General features: G+C 42.5%; 1 protein-coding gene across 1 annotated transcript in view; it reads right to left on the bottom strand.

Moving 5' to 3' along the window:
- Positions 1–10394: 10394 nt before the first annotated feature.
- Positions 10395–17495, bottom strand: part of RAB30 (RAB30, member RAS oncogene family) — a 44932-nt gene continuing 37831 nt past the window's right edge. Inside the window, exons 4-5 of the mRNA XM_032990859.2 lie at positions 13675–13858; positions 10395–11530 (exon numbers count right to left, since the gene is read on the bottom strand). Of these exons, the coding sequence (XP_032846750.1) occupies positions 11280–11530; positions 13675–13858 (435 nt within the window). The 3' untranslated portion in view covers positions 10395–11279. The remainder of the gene's footprint in view (positions 11531–13674; positions 13859–17495) is intronic.

Below are 17495 nucleotides of genomic sequence, written 5' to 3'. Positions count from 1 at the left end.
GCTGAGCAAAGAAAACAGTTCTTCATGGCTACACAGCAAGTCTGCACAGGTAAATTCATGTCACAAAGTTTTTCCATAGCAGTCAGTGTTGTGGGTTTTTTTCCCACTACCTACAGTTGAGGAAATTGAGGCATGGGTTCAAAGAATTGCCCAGCATTAGGAGAGTATGGAGCCTAGCTCTGGATATCACTGAATGACCTCAACCAGCAAACCATCTTTTCTCCTTGCTCCCCTACCCAGCAAGATACTCAAGCACAACCCAAAAGTTCTTCCCAACGTTTAAGGATGCTGCAGCAATAGGTGAGGCTGGCAAGAGGCTCGGGGTTTCTTCTTGTATGTCTGAGCCTAGATTCCTGCAGTCCCTGGATCCTAGACGTAAACAGAAGAAAAAAGGAACAACCAGTTAGAGCCAAAAAAGCCGGGGTTGGGGGGGAGCAGGGAGAAGAAAACAGAATTAAACATAATTTGATGACCAGGGTAACTTCAAGGATCGTACCTGTGAGCGGAGTCACTTGTGAAGTGCTGTGCCAGTGTGACCCACGTAAACCACTGTTGCAGAACGTGGCAATGCTGTGCTGTCAGGGATACACAGATCCCGATGCAGGGCTTCTTGGCATAGCCAAAGGGACAGGGTGATAGTAGAAAAAGACATAAAGCCTCTAAAAGCTGTTGAGGGCTTGCCCAGCTGAGCTTCAGCCCTGCACTTGACAGCAAATGAGCGCACCAGAACCGCACCAGGGTTGCTTCAGTCAGGATAGTGCAGGGCCCCAAGCAAACAAGCCTGTGCTTGTGCCTGCATTTACCAATGCTGTGCCTATTCAAAAGATTTTATTTACTGCAAATAAAATCCTCCTTGATGAATCTATGTTGGGGCAAGTTGAAAAGGAGTAAGAAATGTAGCCTGCCTGGAAATGGTAAATCTGCATTGATAGCTTATGTAGAACAAATAAAGGGAAAGATAGCAGTACTCACCCAAATCACTGAGCACAGGCAAGGCAGTGTTGAAAGGGTGTTAAGACATCAGTACTCAAACAAATGAAGCTTGACACTACTTGTTTCTACTACAGCCTCCCACATAATAAAAGACTGCAGTATCACTGAGTCTTTAAGCACCCCCTTGTGATAAACTGGACAAACATCTGGTTTATCATGGATGTTAGACCATGATCCAAGTGACACACCAGAGACTTGATGTGGCTAGCAATGAAACACTGCCAGAACTTCTATATCATACACCTGGCAGCATCTTGACAGGAAATGTTTTTTTCTAGCATGAGTGATTTTATTCAGCAGAGAATTTATCCACATGCTATGGTAGGTGATGACTTTGGTGCAAGCTGATGTGATTATAATTAGAATCTTGTAGAAAAAGAATAAAGCTCAGCATGTTTAATTCTGAAGGTAATAAAACTCCTGAAAATGCATACTAGGTTTGTGGTTGATTCCCTATGCATAGAAATCCATAAATCAAGACTAGATTTTAAATTAGGTAGGACTGTCTCTACGATACCATCGAAATTAATGCAGGGCAGTCAGATCTCCTGTGCTTTCTGGAAGAGGACTGCACAAATAGACCAAAAAGTACTGTTGTGTGACAGGCCCCTGTCAGCAAGATGACATGTTCTGGGCAGAGCTCCCCAAGGGCTCGGTAGGAAGACTGTACATGAGAAGATGGAGAAGAGGCAGTAAGCTGTCTTGTTTTTGCTCCTGTAGTGTGTCAGTCGTGCAATTCTTCCTCTGGGCAGTTTGTTCCTTTTTTGCAGGGAGCTTTCATGTTCCTACAATACTTTTACCCACAGCAAAGCCTGGCACAGGCTGTGCCCTTGCTGCTGTACCTGCTGAACAAGAAGGGGGAGGTTGCACATCCCATCAGTTACATGCTCCTCCCAAGTAAGAACTGCCACTTCACCTGCCCCTTACCTTTCCCCAGGAAGCACTTGGACTGGCTTCTCCAGCCATTACCCCCACAGGCAACACACTCCAACCCTTCTCTCTTCCAGTAACTACTCAATTCCCAAGCTCTCTGAGCTTTAAGGATGTTTTCTTCCCACCCGCTCTGCCCTATTCCTACCTAGAAAAATACAGGGACTTTTCCCTCTCCAAATACTTCTCTGTTTTATCACTGACTCAAATTGCCAGCTTCCTGGGGAACACAGAGCAGATGGTCTAGCCCTCATGTCAGACATTTACCAAGGAAGGAGCTTCAAGGTCAGTGGAAGCGGCAATAAAAGACACATGGTGTCTTCAAGCTTCACAGCTCATTTCTCACTCTTGGTGTTAGCAGAAGTCATCTCTGATGTGGAGCAGAGCACTGGAGAGAAAACTTGATCCCCAGAATGATTCAGAGCACAGAACTGTATATTGACCGAAAGGCTTCAAATGGGAGATATTGTCCAAAAAGATTCTAGGCCCTCAGAAAGGCAGGTCATTAGGGAAGTCCAGTGGAGTTGTGTGAGCATGAAAAGAGCAAGGTGTAGGTTGAAGAGAAGAACTAGAATTTAAAAAAGGGGCACCGGGACAAATAAAAGACAACTGAAGCATCCAACTACCATCTTCATCCAATGCAAACCTAGCGTCTTGCTAGGACGAGAGTTTAACCAGCTACAGGTTTGCAGTGATGGTGAAGATGGTACCTCTGTCGAAGACCACCCTCTAGTGACTGATGCCGGCATTTCTTTGACATTGCAAACTTCACTATGATCTCTCATTTTAAGTAAAATTTTTCCTCTGTTCTATTGCAAAGGGACATTGCTCCCATGGACAGCAGCTCTACTTTTGCTCTTCTTGTGAGGTCCCAATGCTGTGAGAGCCTTGGTATGCTCAAGCCAAGCAGAAAATCCTTAGCAGCCACTCATTTGTTGGTCTGATATTAAATCATGTCAAGTGAATGCCTTGTACATATTTTTAAGGCAACTTTGCTTTGCAGTTCAAATAAAAAACCAAACAAATCAAACACTTTAAACACCAAGTGGAAAGGATTAAACATTTATTTACATACAGATACATATGTAAGCAATTTCTAAGTATAAAAAGGACATTACAAATAAACATGAAGCATCATACATTCATCATCCTGGATCATCCAAAATACATTCCTTTCTTAACCCCACTGTACCACACTTGACCACAAGAACTTAAAAAACAAACAAGCCAAATGCTTCTGACAGTCAATGATTCACAGTTTGGCGATTTGCTAACACCTATACCCTTCCCAAAGACAGCACGACCCCAGCAACGAGATCAATGATCTGGCCAGCTGTAGTGCATTTTCTCCACTGAAATGGTTGTGCTTGAGCAACAAGAAACACATCCTCTCCTCAACCTTCCGACCACATGTTTAGGAATCAGGATTCTTGCTAAAATTCTGTACATTGTGCTAAATTCACAATTGTCGGGGAAAAGACAGCAGACCTTTGTGGGAAAAACTCCAACCCAGGAAATTCCTTTAATGCTGTGACTTCTCTGGCATGGAAGTTGCAAACAAAGTGCTGCTTTTAGTACTTAAACAGGTTTTTAAATTACAATTCAAACTACAGTTGATGTTATAAAACATACTTTGTTCATGCTGTAAAAAAAAATTACGTGCTTCAGTATTGATTTGCTAGTAGTCAAAGCTGAGAGTAATTCAGGTTTTCTCCTGAGGAAATGAAGATGCCTTTAACTTCTCTAAAAGTGATCATAGCTTTCAGGAAAGAGGAAACATTTTAGACTCAAAAACCTAAAGGTAATGCAGAGCATGACGAACTTGTCAGATAACATTACAAAGGGAAACAAGCCAGTAAACATAAAATTAAAATGCCTACTCAAAGTATTAATGAATTCAGATGAGTGCTGGGTGAGTCTTTCTGTATAGATCAAAGGCAGTTTGAAAAAAAAAAAAAATTCTCATGATCTGCAAATTCACAGAACAGCCAAATATGTGCAGCAGAACAGAGTGAAGTGGAAATAAAAGAGGAACAGAAAGAGCCTTGTCCCATATAGACAGCTGAGTGACTGCAGCTGCTCCAATCTCAGGGGTTTTTATTTTTTTTTTTTCCTTTTGTAAACAGCTGTGGGGAATAAAATGGATGTGACATATCTGCAGTGCATCTTATTATGCTAAAAACCGTGGCACATTTTAAACTACTTCTCTAATACCAAGATATACTTGTCACTCCAGAGCAGCATAGCAACAAGCGCTGGGCTTCCTCCATGCTCTCATTAGATGGCCTTTTCTCCCCCAAAACATTGGCTTAAGAAGTTGGTTTTTCCTCTTCAGTGCTGACTGTACGTGGGGGCCAGCAGTAAGGCTTTCATCCAAACAGTCTGCAGGAGTTGAGGCAATGGCAGTGCCTGAAATCCCGGCAGCTCTCCCCGCCATAGACCAAACATTTTTATTCTCACTCCATTAAAATGTCAAAACAGCATTTCCCTCTCCTCCACTTCCCCCTCAGTAAAGGCTTGACTGCTGAGGACGCTGAGGCCATTACATTTACTAAAGCTTGTGCCAGTGATGCAACCCAGACCCTCGGAGGTACTCACGCCACCACCCAAGTGACAGCTCAGAATGACTCTCCTCCTCCACACAGCCATAAGTCTCCCAGGATGGAGGGCAACATCCACCTGCTCACTGGAGATTTACTCACTTGCACCAAACCCCCACTGGATCTCGTGTTGGTCCCGTAAGAAGGGAAACATTCCTTACAGGGTGCCCTGGCTGAGTATGGGCTTATTGAATTAATTAGGTTTATGTTCATAGTAAGAAACTCAAGGTGGCACAGGAGACAAGCCATGGATGCTCTTCCTTCTAGCTAAAGCAGGAGTTGGATCCAGAGGTTCATGCAACCAGGACTGTTTCCAGTCTGAGACCTCCACAGTGCTTGAGGCATGAGCAGTATTGGGAAGGAACAGATTCATGGATAAAAGGTACTAAAGGAATCAAGCTTTGAAAAGCTCTGAAGTTTGCATTCATGTGGCACAACTGATCACTGCCCATGCAAGCATTAAGAGTAATTTTAACATCTCCTCTCCCCCAGGGAACCATGCACAGCTAAACCCATGACTGACAGAGGTCTGGGCCATGTCAGGTGCCTGTGGACTCCAGAATATGCTCAGCAGGGTCATCACTTGGGTGCACTCATGAGTGTGCATGTTACCCCCCAAGATAAGTGGCTGTGGAAAAAGCAAAGGTAAAGCTGGTATCTGCTTCTTGAGTTTAACTGTAGCACTAACTAGAGCTAAAATTATTTTCTGAGCTTGCTGGAAAAGGATAACTGGTTCAACAAATGGGATCAAATCCAAGAAGTGCTAACAGCTAGTTATTAATGTGAAAACAGCCAATCTCTGAGTACCGTACAGCCAGCTCCTGTTTATCCAGACAGATGAGCTGTTAACCCTACTAAACCAGTCTAATTTTTCACTGACAACATTAACAGCTTAAATTACACTCATTTCTATTTCAGTTTCTGCTATATCTGGGTTATCTTTCTCCAGTTACCCAGCTGACTGTATTTGGAGGGGCAATACATTAGAGATGAGGGTTTTTTCCTGGATCTGTGGCTCCCACTTGGAAAAAAAAACAAACACCCTCAACTCACATGGCATAGTTTTTACTTCTGGTTTAAGTTACAGCTCATTCACATGAGGGGAAAGGGTGCACTGGCATCCATGGGTGATGACAGCCAGCAATCTCTCTCGGCTGGATATAGTACAGTACAGCAAAGGAGACTTTGGGTCAGTTTAGCAAGGTGGTGATTAGCGAGGTAAGTCAGAGCAATGCAGCGGGCTACTTTGGGAGCCTTGCATCACAGTCAGCACGATTACCCTGTTGTCTATTTTCCTAGCCAAGATAAATCTTAAACTGAGGCAGATATGAGATCTGTAGGAATCAGAACTAGTGTTTCCCTAGAACCCCAGAACTGTAGGAACCAAGCTAGTGTTTCCCTACCGTTCATCATCGTAAGACAAGACTGTCCTTCAAAATTATGATCCTTTGCTGCTTGTGAACAGTAACTAGAACAATTATTATCCACAGCAACAAGAGGACAGACTTGATGAAAGGAAAAACTGTGGTGTCAAGAGCCAAAATTGTTCAGATAAGCAAATAAAGTTTATAAATGGAGGAAGAAAACATTTTGATATAACATCTTTCACAAGGTTTTCGCTACTAGGATTAGAGTATTTCCTTTGGCTCCAGTGGGTTTTCTGGTGAGCCCTTATGTACATCAACATTTCAGAGTTTCCATACTTGCTCACTAGGAATTCACAGAGTGTCCTCTAGAAACACCTTTCTCTAACTGCACTAACTCAAGAAGGTCTTTGTTGGTAGGAGCAACTCATATAAGCATATTGGGTGCTTTGATATTGAAAGCAAAAGAACGCAGAATTTCAGATGAGACTCAAATTCAAAGCATCCATTCTTAAAGTCCAGAGCAATCAAAACCTGTTATAGATGCATTTTTTTTTTTTTAAAGAGGATGGGATTGAGAAAATCCTGAGCGAATAGAACCATCTTCTTCCTTTGCATTTGCTACTCCACACTTTCATCTTTCCCCTTGAAAACAGCTATAGTACTCAGTCTGCCCCACAGCCAGGAGGCTTCTGTGAGAGTGTCTCCAGCCATATCCAACCACGATGGCACTACTGGGCCCCAAAGGGCAGTGTATCTTCCGTGTTTTCTCAGACTATTTTAATAGCTGGAGAATTTCACCTATTTTGCAACTAAATTCAGTCTCTGACTACAGAAGTCATGCCCCCTCAACATCTGAGCCTGACTTATAGACAGTTCTTCATAATGAAAAGGGAAGACAAGTGGAAAAGCAGCTGAACAAACAGCAGTCCTTAGGGATAACAAAAAGGCAGAACCCAGTGGGTCTGACTATAACTAATTGCATCCCTTGTCAGCAAAAGCTCGGGAAGCTTGTTGTCCCATGTGTGTGCACCCACCATGCTTCTGCATCACTAATTTCAACTTTCCCTCTTTTCAAATCACTGTCTCCTGTGTCAACCTCAGTCTGCTGCTGTTATTACTGCTGCTGAAGGAATTCAATAGCCATCAATCACTAAACCTAGACTAGCAGGAGCCAACTGTTACCAATACAGCTATTTCCAAAAAGACAAACAGTACCATAAGGCTAACAGATTTTAAGGGCTGTTTCTTGTGTTCTACAGCAAAGAACAAAGTATCTTGCCTGACAATTTGTCCTGTGTGGTTTTCATTAAATAATGATCACAAAGCCATTTAGTATTCAGCACAAACACGTATCTGACTGCATGCTCAAACAACTTACCTGTAGATCAAATCAGGACTTCAGTGTTAAAGGTAGGAAGAGGCACACAGTGTCCCCTTCTTTACTGAGTTCATAATTTTACTTTTTCCATAACAATTCTTTGACCTGAAGGTTGGTTGTTTTTCTGTTTTTTTCCCTCTAGCATTTGGTTTCTCATGGGGAACACAGACAGAAACAGAAGGGAGCCATGGCTTGTCCCAACAAACTTGCAGTATAAATACCCAACGCAAAATACCAGAGAGTACTTTACATGCAGTGGTCTGAAGCACAGAACATTTGGTGGTTTACCCAAGATCAGCCTGACTGAATCAGTGGCTGAACTGGAAAACAGAGTTTAGACCATCCAAGTTTTCAGGAGATGCTGTTACTAATCTGTGCAAATAGGTTTGCTAGATAAAGCAAACGTGTGTTGACCATCCAATACTGGCTCCTGCTTGGAGCTACTCATTGTGCTAAAAAATTACAAGAAAAGGTCTCATTATGGGACTACTATAAAAATTAATATTAACCCAGAAATAAGAAGCTTACTCCATGGCTGTGAATATATCACCTTGAAAACACATCAAAACCTAGTAACCAGATGAAAAGCAACGCTTCGCTCTCTTAATAGCATAGAATATTTCCAGTCAAATTTGGCCCCATTATATCAATTCTGCATGGCTTGTGGACACTCAACCCAGCAAGCATGACAAGGCTTTCAGTAACAGTTCTCTCAAAAATCCACTCATCTAGCAAAGTGATGGCCAGAGCTGGAGAGCTGATTGTCAAATAATTGGGATTTGTATTTTTTAATCCTCTTTTATTTTTCAAGACTTTGATCACTATGCCACAGCACTAAGTTGTCATTAGCAGTTGATAAAGCTCCTCTTCTAGTTGGGAAGCCTTCAGCAGTGGACCAGAGCATAGAACAGAAGATAAGCCCTCAACGGTACAAGGAGAGGTGGGTTGTATGCAATAGAGAGATATTCAAAGGTGTACAAAAATAACTCCTGCAAAGGAGTTACTACAATAAAACATCACTTCTTCAACAGGTAGTGTGTTTGTTAACTGCAGAAATTAGGTGAGTTTCAAACTACAGCTTTGGCTTATGACCTTGTAAAATGTTACACATACCACCACTGTTTCCCTTCAACTTTTTAAGTCTACGCAGAATAAACCTTGAAAGGAATCAGTTCATATTTGTCCCTGGAGAAGTCAGATACTTCACTGTAAAATCAGCCTAACTGCAGCACTCCACCCCGCCACAAAAGCACATCACTGTCTGGAGATAGAGTATATATCTCTATCTTATACACAGGGAAAATTTGCCAGCAATAAAAGGACCCAATGCATTGAGGTTGCTAGTAGGCAGCTAGTCTCCAAAATAGTCACCTACAGGTTAAGAAAGCACTGGAAAAAAGAGACTTAACCTTCTAGAAACCTCAGAGTGAATATCCAAGAAAATAAAGTTAACAGTTTCTGATATTGACCAGTTTAGCTTGTTCAGTCAGGATAATGTGTTAAAGTTCAACCTCCAGAAGTGATGTAAGGAGCACTTTAAAATGCATTTATAGTGGTACTCAGCAGGAATGAGAAGTACATGCCCAGCTTTGATGCTTTTGGAAATCAGACTGAGGAACCCACAGGTGTTTTAGTGGGCAGTCTCCTTCCTCCTTAACTCAGTCAAACAGCCTTGCCCTATTTGTTATCAATTATATGCTGACAAATCCAGCATCTGAAGAGTAAGAGCCTTTACAAATTAAATATTCATAGTATTGATTTTCAACTTGAGTGTTACCTTACATGTAACACCCTGAGCCTTGCTCTAAACAACTACCTAAAGGCTGTGCAGAATCAGCTGGCTCAGAGCTGGGTGGTCTTCACAAGCTCACCTGAAACTGCATTTGGCAATTTGGGGAACACTCAAGACAGACGTTGCTGTTCAGCACAGGCTGTACCACACAGTCCGGCACAGCAGAAGCCACCAAGTCCCACACATTTCTAAATCCTCTGGATTACACCATGAGAAGACACTGAAAAGGATGAGACCAATGCAGCAGATGACATGTCCCCCAACACCTCACACTTACAGAAGCTCTTTGCTAAGTGTTACTTAAATGACAAACACGCCTCATACCACTTCTACGTCTTCCTTTTTACCACTAGTCATAAATGAAGAAAGTGACCTAAAAAATAATAACAAAATACTAAAAATGGCCATGACATACCGATCCCCCTTCTCTCTGACACAGATCAAAGGCACAACATGATACAGACCAAAGAAGTCTTTCCAGAAAAATGTGAAAACGCATTTTAAAATGCCTTTTTTTTTTGTTGTTATTCTCTTCAGCAAGTACTTACTGGCAGCTTTTTCTGTCAATACAAAAGCTCTGTTATAATCTTCAGTAAAAGCCAAATAATATTAAATTTATTAACTCTAAATTACAGCATATCACAGCCACGTAATTGGCAGGAGATATTTATCCAGATTAGCTAAACTGAACTCAGACTTCTAAATATAATTTTTCATGTGCGCATTCACTATCTTCCAATTTCACTTTAATGACAACATGTAAATTTGCAATGCATTATTTGCATATGGCACTAGAGGTATAATAACATCACAAACTCCATAGCACTTCCGCTTCAAGGGTTTTGTAGAACAAAATTGCCTAAACAGTTACACATACACTGGAGTCTGGGATAAAGAGTACAAAGCATCAAGTAAATTAAGTGACTCTACAGCCCTGAACCTCAAAGCCACTCTAGCGGAGAGACTGGATGCCAAGAAGATACCTTCAAGATCATCTTGGAGAGCAGTTCCACAAGGTGAGTGCTGGATGGGTCACACACAGAATGATACCACTTGTAACCCATCGCTATTTCCACTTAGCATTAAAAAAAAAAAAACCTCTACAAAATTGGATGCCTGCCTTTCAACAAGAATTGTATCTACAAGCTTTATTTGTAAGCCAGACATACTGCAGACTGCCACTTCAAACTGTGTTCTCTTTGAACCCTTATACACAATCCATGCGCACACGAAGTTTTGGTCATGTCTGGTGCGCTTTTCCAGCTCCACAGATAACCCTTCCCAGGGCTAATTTTTCACGTTAGGACATTACTAATTAGAGGATGAACAGTTAATTATTATTTTTAGTTATTTATTTATTTCTGGAAAGTCTTTTCATCCTGTGTTGGATATCAAAGAAGCACAGTACTTTCCCACTACGTTCAGGCTTAGAAAAAGAGGTAACAAGATTTTTTTATTTTTATGAACAGTGCTTATTAGTGTTTTTTTCCTAACCAGTCTAAGTTACACATTCAGAGGACAGTAATGTAGTAAGACTACATTTGGTCTATGGAGTATTTGCTGAACTGCTAGCACCAAAGGGAGCAACGGAGCTGTATCCATGTCTTCTTACATCTTGAAAATGCTGATATATGTAGCTTTCTTTTTTTTAATGTCATGTTTATGAGAAAGTGCCAGTGGATGAGAGACATAACACCATTTCAAACATCAGAGTCGTCCATGAAGATGCACAGGAAGATGATATGTACATGTCCTAAGAGCTCACTTGCTGGCACCCCAGAAGATTGCCAGTGTAGTCCAGGGTCAGTGTTCATTGTTTTTTTCTTGTTATTTATTTTAAAAAGGACCAAACACATTGCTCTATAAGAGAGATTTTGATCTCTTCAGTGTCTTCAAGTGAGGCTGCTCTAGTCTCTCATAGAAGGAAATGCAATAGCTCAAGTTCTGCATTACATGAAGCACTTGTGCAACTCTTCTTTTCCTACCCCACTCCAGAGACTGCAAGAAAAATGACATTTAAACCATGTTATATTCTGCTATGTTGCCATGCATCTGGAACCATAACCATCAGCCTGCCATGCTTCCAGGTCTGCAACCTGACTCACAGTAAGTCAGATGGGTCAAAGTGGCAGGAATTCTCCTCAAGCAGATAAATCCCAGCAACAAAAAAAAAAAATCCTCTTGGCCCATGGTAGAAGGGGAAATCACCTGCCAGCTCTTTAATTAAAATTACAGCAAGTCAAGTAGCTGATACTTTTCCCCTCTCCTGGTAAGGGGGATGAGACATTGTTCACAAGGGTGTTCTGTCGTGCCTCGCTGATCAACCGGCAGGCCAAGTCCAGGAAGAGTTTTTCCACATTATCCGATTCTTTTGCTGAGGTTTCCAGATAGTACATGTCCTGTGCTTCAGAAAACTCTGCAGCTCTTTGCTGGGAGACTTCCCTCTTATCAGCTAAATCAATCTTATTACCTGCATTGATAAAATATTTTAGAAAATGAATTAATTTGACTTCCAAAACAAGAGAAACAGAGGTTGATAAGGGATAGAGAAAAGCTTGATGTTGTATATATGCACGGACAGTGGTTTTGATGTGAAACTCTTAGTGCTTACTCTCCCCTCCAAATAATGGCTTCCCTGATACATGCAACCAAGCTCATTTAATATCAGCCCTTTTAATGGAATATTCCCTGATACATGCAACCAAGTTCATTTAATATCAGCTCATTTAATGGAATATGCCCTGCGAACATCCAAGTCAGTTAGCTTTAATTTAGCACCAGTGCATCTGTTTGCTGCTATCAACCAGCATCAAAGTATTTTCATTTTAATATCCATTGAAAATTCTCCTGGTCTTCCTCTGAGGAGCACTTAAAATGTCAATTATAGCATATGAGAGACTAAATGTGGCATTTCTCATGTCATTACAAGCTTTAAAAATAGCCTGGCATGGAAGGCAGCTTTTCTATTCCAATATTGACGTGAAGGATTGGCTGTTGAGGCTGGAAGAGGGACAGGCATGGGGGCACCCACAGGGCGAGGTGGGGTGAGAAACCAGTCCCTTCCCTTTCAGAGAGCTCAGTTTAACAGAGTTGATTAAAGCCCCAAGCAAGCATCTGATGTGATTATACCCTATTACCGGCCATTTCACTTCAAATATGATGTTTTTGCCATAAATTAATCTTACAAAGAAGATAACAGACCAGGACCTACAATAACAGGGGCCTGTGTACCTGGCAGGTTCAAGAGGAAACATCTGGCCTTGCTTCTACCAGCAACTTTGTGAGAACTAGTGGAAGGAAAAGACTGTGGGAAGCCATGTCTCATTGCCCTCCTCTCATCTGAGATCCCCTTTCTTTCCTGATAAAGCATTTATTTGGACCTCCTGTATACACTGAAGTTACCTTTCTGAACAAATTATCACTCAACACAAGCAGTTTATGGGTGTCACCATCTTCAAAGTGTATGTTATGGATGTTATCATTCATATTTTGTGCTGTTGATAATTAACTTAGTGTTCCCTAAAAAAATAATGTATACATTTGTTAGCCATATTAATTATTTCTGTGATATTTGTACATGTGTCATACCCTTTGCATGGAGTATGAGTTTCTTGTATGGAAGCTCCATAAATCTCAAGGCTCACTTGCAATACCCCTGGGGCACGTAAAGCTCAAAAGATTTTTAAAGCCAGTTAAAAAACACTTTACAATCCTCTAGATTTTTCCTTTTGAACAGCAAACTATTAAAGGTGATATCAACACTGCAGCATGAAACTTCATGTCTTTCCCTGAGTTATTTTTCCATTGTTCTTTATATAGTCTTCAGCCTTCAAAAGACAAATCCTGACTATTGGATGCTGAAAGCAAAGCATGGAAAAGTGCAGGTAGGCAAAATAACCTTCACCTTGCTTGTAGCAGACAGATGGCCTGAGGTCTGCTTTAGGTTAATCCATAGAGCTTCAACTCCAGCTAACATTCAGTTATTTATTTTTAGTTTCCCTAAAATCCATGCAAAAATATCCAGTTTTCCAGCTCTGCCCCATCTATGAACGTTATGATCCACACAACCACCACATCCTGATGTTGTTCCCAGATCCTGACCCACTCAAGACAAGACTCTGGTCGTCCCACAGCTATGAGGTACAGCAACCTGCAGGCACCACCAGCTTGAGCAGATCCTCATATATTTGCACTGATCCAAGCTGAGAGCCACAAGGGAAACTGCTCTATCCCTAACTCAGTCGGTAGCTGCACCATCAACACTTTAGTCCCATACGGGACTGACTGTTGGGAAATATCCACCCCTGCATGCAATAGCCTTAGGCCTGAGACAGGACTGCACTTCAAGAAGTGGCTGTGGTGTCCTGAACATCACTATCAGCATCTTGGGGTTATTTGCAGAAAGCACAATCCAATCACTGGGTTGGAGGCACCGGCTGTACCCTGTGCCCACCTGCAGTTACAACTGGTTGGCAACAAGATCTGCTGTACCAGTGTGAGCATCCTGCACCACCAGTTCACACAGATGACACGCTTTCCTCCTGCTAACATCTCCATCTGCCACCAACCCCTCGACATGCACAGCTCACCCCACTAGGGACGATCGTCACTTACCCACTAGCACGGTTATGACCTTATTGCTGGCATACTGCTCGATTTCTCGCAGCCACTCAGGGAGACACCGGAAGGATTCCTCGCAGGTGATGTCGTAGGTCAAGATTAACGCGTTAGCGCTGCGATAGTAACTCTGCGTGATGGATCGGAATCGCTCTTGTCCTGCAGTGTCCCAGATCTGCAGCTTTGGGCATAACAAGGAAGGGTGGTAAAAGGAAGGAAAAAAAAAAAAACCAAACATTTTTTTAGCTGTTTTGACCTAAAAAAAAACCCCTTCGGGGTAAAACCAATGCTGGGAAAGCACTTAGCTCTTCTCTCCTTTGACTTCCCCTCCCCCAGCATTTTTTGTTTCCATTCCTGTACTTGCGGATTGAAATGCAAGGCACAAAGTCAGTTGGCACTGTGGCAAATGGCCCCTGGAAGCCACAAGTCTGTGGGTTTTCACGCGACTTGTCACACGTCCCTCTGCTGTGGACAGAGCTGCTGGTCTAGTGTTACAACACAGGTGCTGGAGGAAGAAAGTTATTTCTGCCCCTGAAGTCCAACCAACAACAGCATCCATTCCAAGAAGAAATAAGAAAGCCTCTTCTCTAGCTCCCAAAGCTAGTTACAGTTATATTGAGATGATAGTGATGGGTAGAAACCACAGAACTGAACAAGGAGCTCAGCTGAAGGCTGATCAAGGTCTAACACATTTCCTCTCTACAGCTTCAGCCATCTCACCCAGTTGCTTGCTGCCTGCCTTCCCAACATGTAGAACTGGTTGACATGTCCTTAATTATATCAAAGAGTGTTTGCCAAACCTTCTGGGTCCAGGAAGACAATATACATTTCCCAGTACAAACTAAACTCATACTGGTTTTATAATATGACCATCTGATAGTTTTTGGAGGATCATCAAAACCTCAGTTCTTCAGAAAGGCAGTCAGAGAAACAAACACCCAAAATTAAATCATTTCAGCATAAAAGAATACTTCTCTGCTTCAGCTTTTACTTTTTTAAGGCACCCCTCCCTGGAATTAAATATGTGAAAGGATGATTTCCAGCCAGCATCCTGTGTACTTTGGGAAGAAAAAGGTAAAGTATTTGAGATTTTTTCCATATATTCAGCAGCCTATAACAGAGAAAACCTTATTCTTGCCCAGTTCCAAAATCAAACTATGCCAGCTACTCATCATAAATGTGTTTGAAATGAGAGCTCCCAGTAGCAGCTTTCAGACATGGGGAATGCTTCTGAAAAAGTACATTTTTGCAGAGAAAGTAACTTGTGGCTGGCTCACAGCTCCTGGGCACCTTTGTGCTTAATCTCTTGGCACAGTTATGTTTAAATAGAACCTGGCACCTGCAGTTAAGTGACATACAAAACCATAAATGAAATTACTTGCACATGAAATTCAGAGAACAAATAAGTCCCTGTTAAAACAAACAAGGTTTGTTGAAGTTCAGCAAGGCCAAGTGCAAGGTTCTGCACATGGGTCAAGGCAATCCAAAGCACAAACCCGGGCTGGGAAAGGAGTGGATTGAGAGCAGCCCTGTGGAGAAAGACATGGGGGTATTAGTGGATGGAAAACTGACTGAGCCAGCGATGTGCACTTGCAGCCCAGAAAGCCAACCATGCCCTGGGCTGCATCAAGAGAAGCGTAGCCAGCAGGTCGAGGGAGGGGATTCTCCCCCTCTGCTCTGCTTTGGGGAGACCCCCCTGCAGCGCTGGGTCCAGCTCTGGGGCTCCCAACATCAGAAGGACATAGACCTGCTCGAGCAGGTCCAGAGGAGGCCATAGAGATGATTAGAGGGGCTGGGGCACCTCCCTGTGAGGCCAGGATGAAAGAGTTTCAGTTGCTCAGCCTGGAGAAGAGAAATCTCCAAGGAGACCTCATAGTGGCCTTCGAGGACTTAAAAGGAGCTACAGGAAAGCTGGGGAGGGACATTCTACAAGGGCATGTCATGGTAGGACAACGGGTAATGGCTTTAAACTGAAAGAGGGTGGGTTTAGCTTAGATGTAAGGTAGAAATTCTTCATTGTGAGGGTGGTGAGACCCTGGCACAGGTTGCCCAGAGAAGCTGTGGCTGCCCCCTCCCTGGAAGGGCTCAAGGCCAGGTTGGACGGGGCTTTGAGCAACCTGGTCTAGTGGAAGGTGTCCCTGCCCATGGCAGGGGGGTTGGAACTAGGTGACCTTTAAGGGCCCTTCCAACCCAAACCATTCTGTGATTCTATGAAACCAGCCTCCAAACTCTGGCAGATGGAAAAATACAGATAATTTTCTTGTTGCTCAGCTATTTTCTTATTGACTACAATCATGAGTCTACCTGTGAGCTGGGTACAGAAGACAGTGAAGAGCCTTCAACCTTACAGTCACTGACAAATTCTTCCTGCACAAAACGCATGCCACACTTCAGCCCACTGATTATTTCTGACAAATAAAAGATTTTATAGCAACCATTTTACTTGTACCATTTTTTCAGACAAACCAAAGAACAGTGGCCGACTCAGCCTGCAGAAAACCTAGATGTTTATTTTATTGGAGACAGATGATCCTTCCCACTCTCCCAACATCGGCACATACATTTAGCTTTATGCATATGAACATTTTCACCAAGTGCAATAAGATCACAGGTCCATATAGCATAGTCCTCTGTTTGCAGCACTAAGGATGTTTAGCTTTGACCTGCATAACTGCTTTCTAGTTGGCTAAAGTTTGTGTTGCCTCTTAGTATACCTGGTATACATATTTTTGGTTTTATTAGGAAAGGCTAGGCATATCAAAAACCCCCTCAACTGCACAGTTCTCAGCTCATCTGTCAGCAAGCTTTAGTAGCCACTCATATCTAATATGGCTTACACACAGCTTTTATGCTTGCAAGTCCCTCTCCGCTGACTTTCAAATACAATTTTGAAAGCTGGAAAGTATTTTTCCCCAGAAATCTATCATTTATTTTCAAGTCTGAAAACCTTTTCAGTAAACAGCTCTGCTCTCTCATCCTGGATCCCAGCAGACACGCAGGAGATGCTGCCCAGCACAGAAATGGAGTCATGGCTCGGGCACTGTTAAATGAGCTAAGAGTCTGAGAAGCGCCTCGTTTGCCTGAGATGTCATTTTTATTGCTCTGTGCTCTGACTCATTCCTGCTTTTCCCGCTCATTAAATGTTTATTCTCACTAGCACTGTTTACTCAAAAAGTTTCAGCTACAAGATCACTCCCTGAAGGAAATCCGTTTGCCTTTCAGTTGCTGGAAGGCTCATTCAAATGCTCAAATGTATCATACTAAGCTTCCTCCCAAGCTTGGACATTGTGGCTGACCTCCAGTGACTAATTTACTCCACTGGTGGGGTCGGAAGAGGGACTTTGATTTAACAACTCATTATTTGCTATGTACATTCACCAGACATTTGCAGGGCAGCAGGGGCTTACCGTGCTAACGAGTTTTCATTTAGCTTGTAAAGCTTCCCTGAACCATCCTTGCCCCTGAGGTAGCCCATGTTGGCATGACTGTTCCCAACATTCTCTTAAGGAGTTTGCATCCTCAGTCCAAGCTAGTCTTAAAACAGGATTATGTCATGGGAGCAACAAGTCAAATGCAGATAAATCCTTAGGGTGAATTCACCTGTCCAAAAACCAGACCTCGGATATAAGCAATGTTCTTAAGGCTCCATCTGTACTTGACAGGGAATCAGGTGCTTGGAAAGGAGAGGTGTCTGAAGCAGATGGGATTCATCCTCAAGATTGGTTTTCTCCCTCCATTGATCAGAACAATCTTGAGTCAGCTAGTTTAAGTCGGGTTTATAAGGGAAAAAATGAATTCCACCTTCAGTGCAGTACTTA

This window comes from Tyto alba, unplaced genomic scaffold, assembly GCF_018691265.1.
Source record: "Tyto alba isolate M040663 unplaced genomic scaffold, T.alba_DEE_v4.0 Super-Scaffold_2, whole genome shotgun sequence".
NCBI lineage: Eukaryota > Metazoa > Chordata > Aves > Strigiformes > Tytonidae > Tyto > Tyto alba.
Note: the sequence above shows the minus strand (reverse complement) of the source record. Positions and strands in the feature narration are given on the sequence as shown.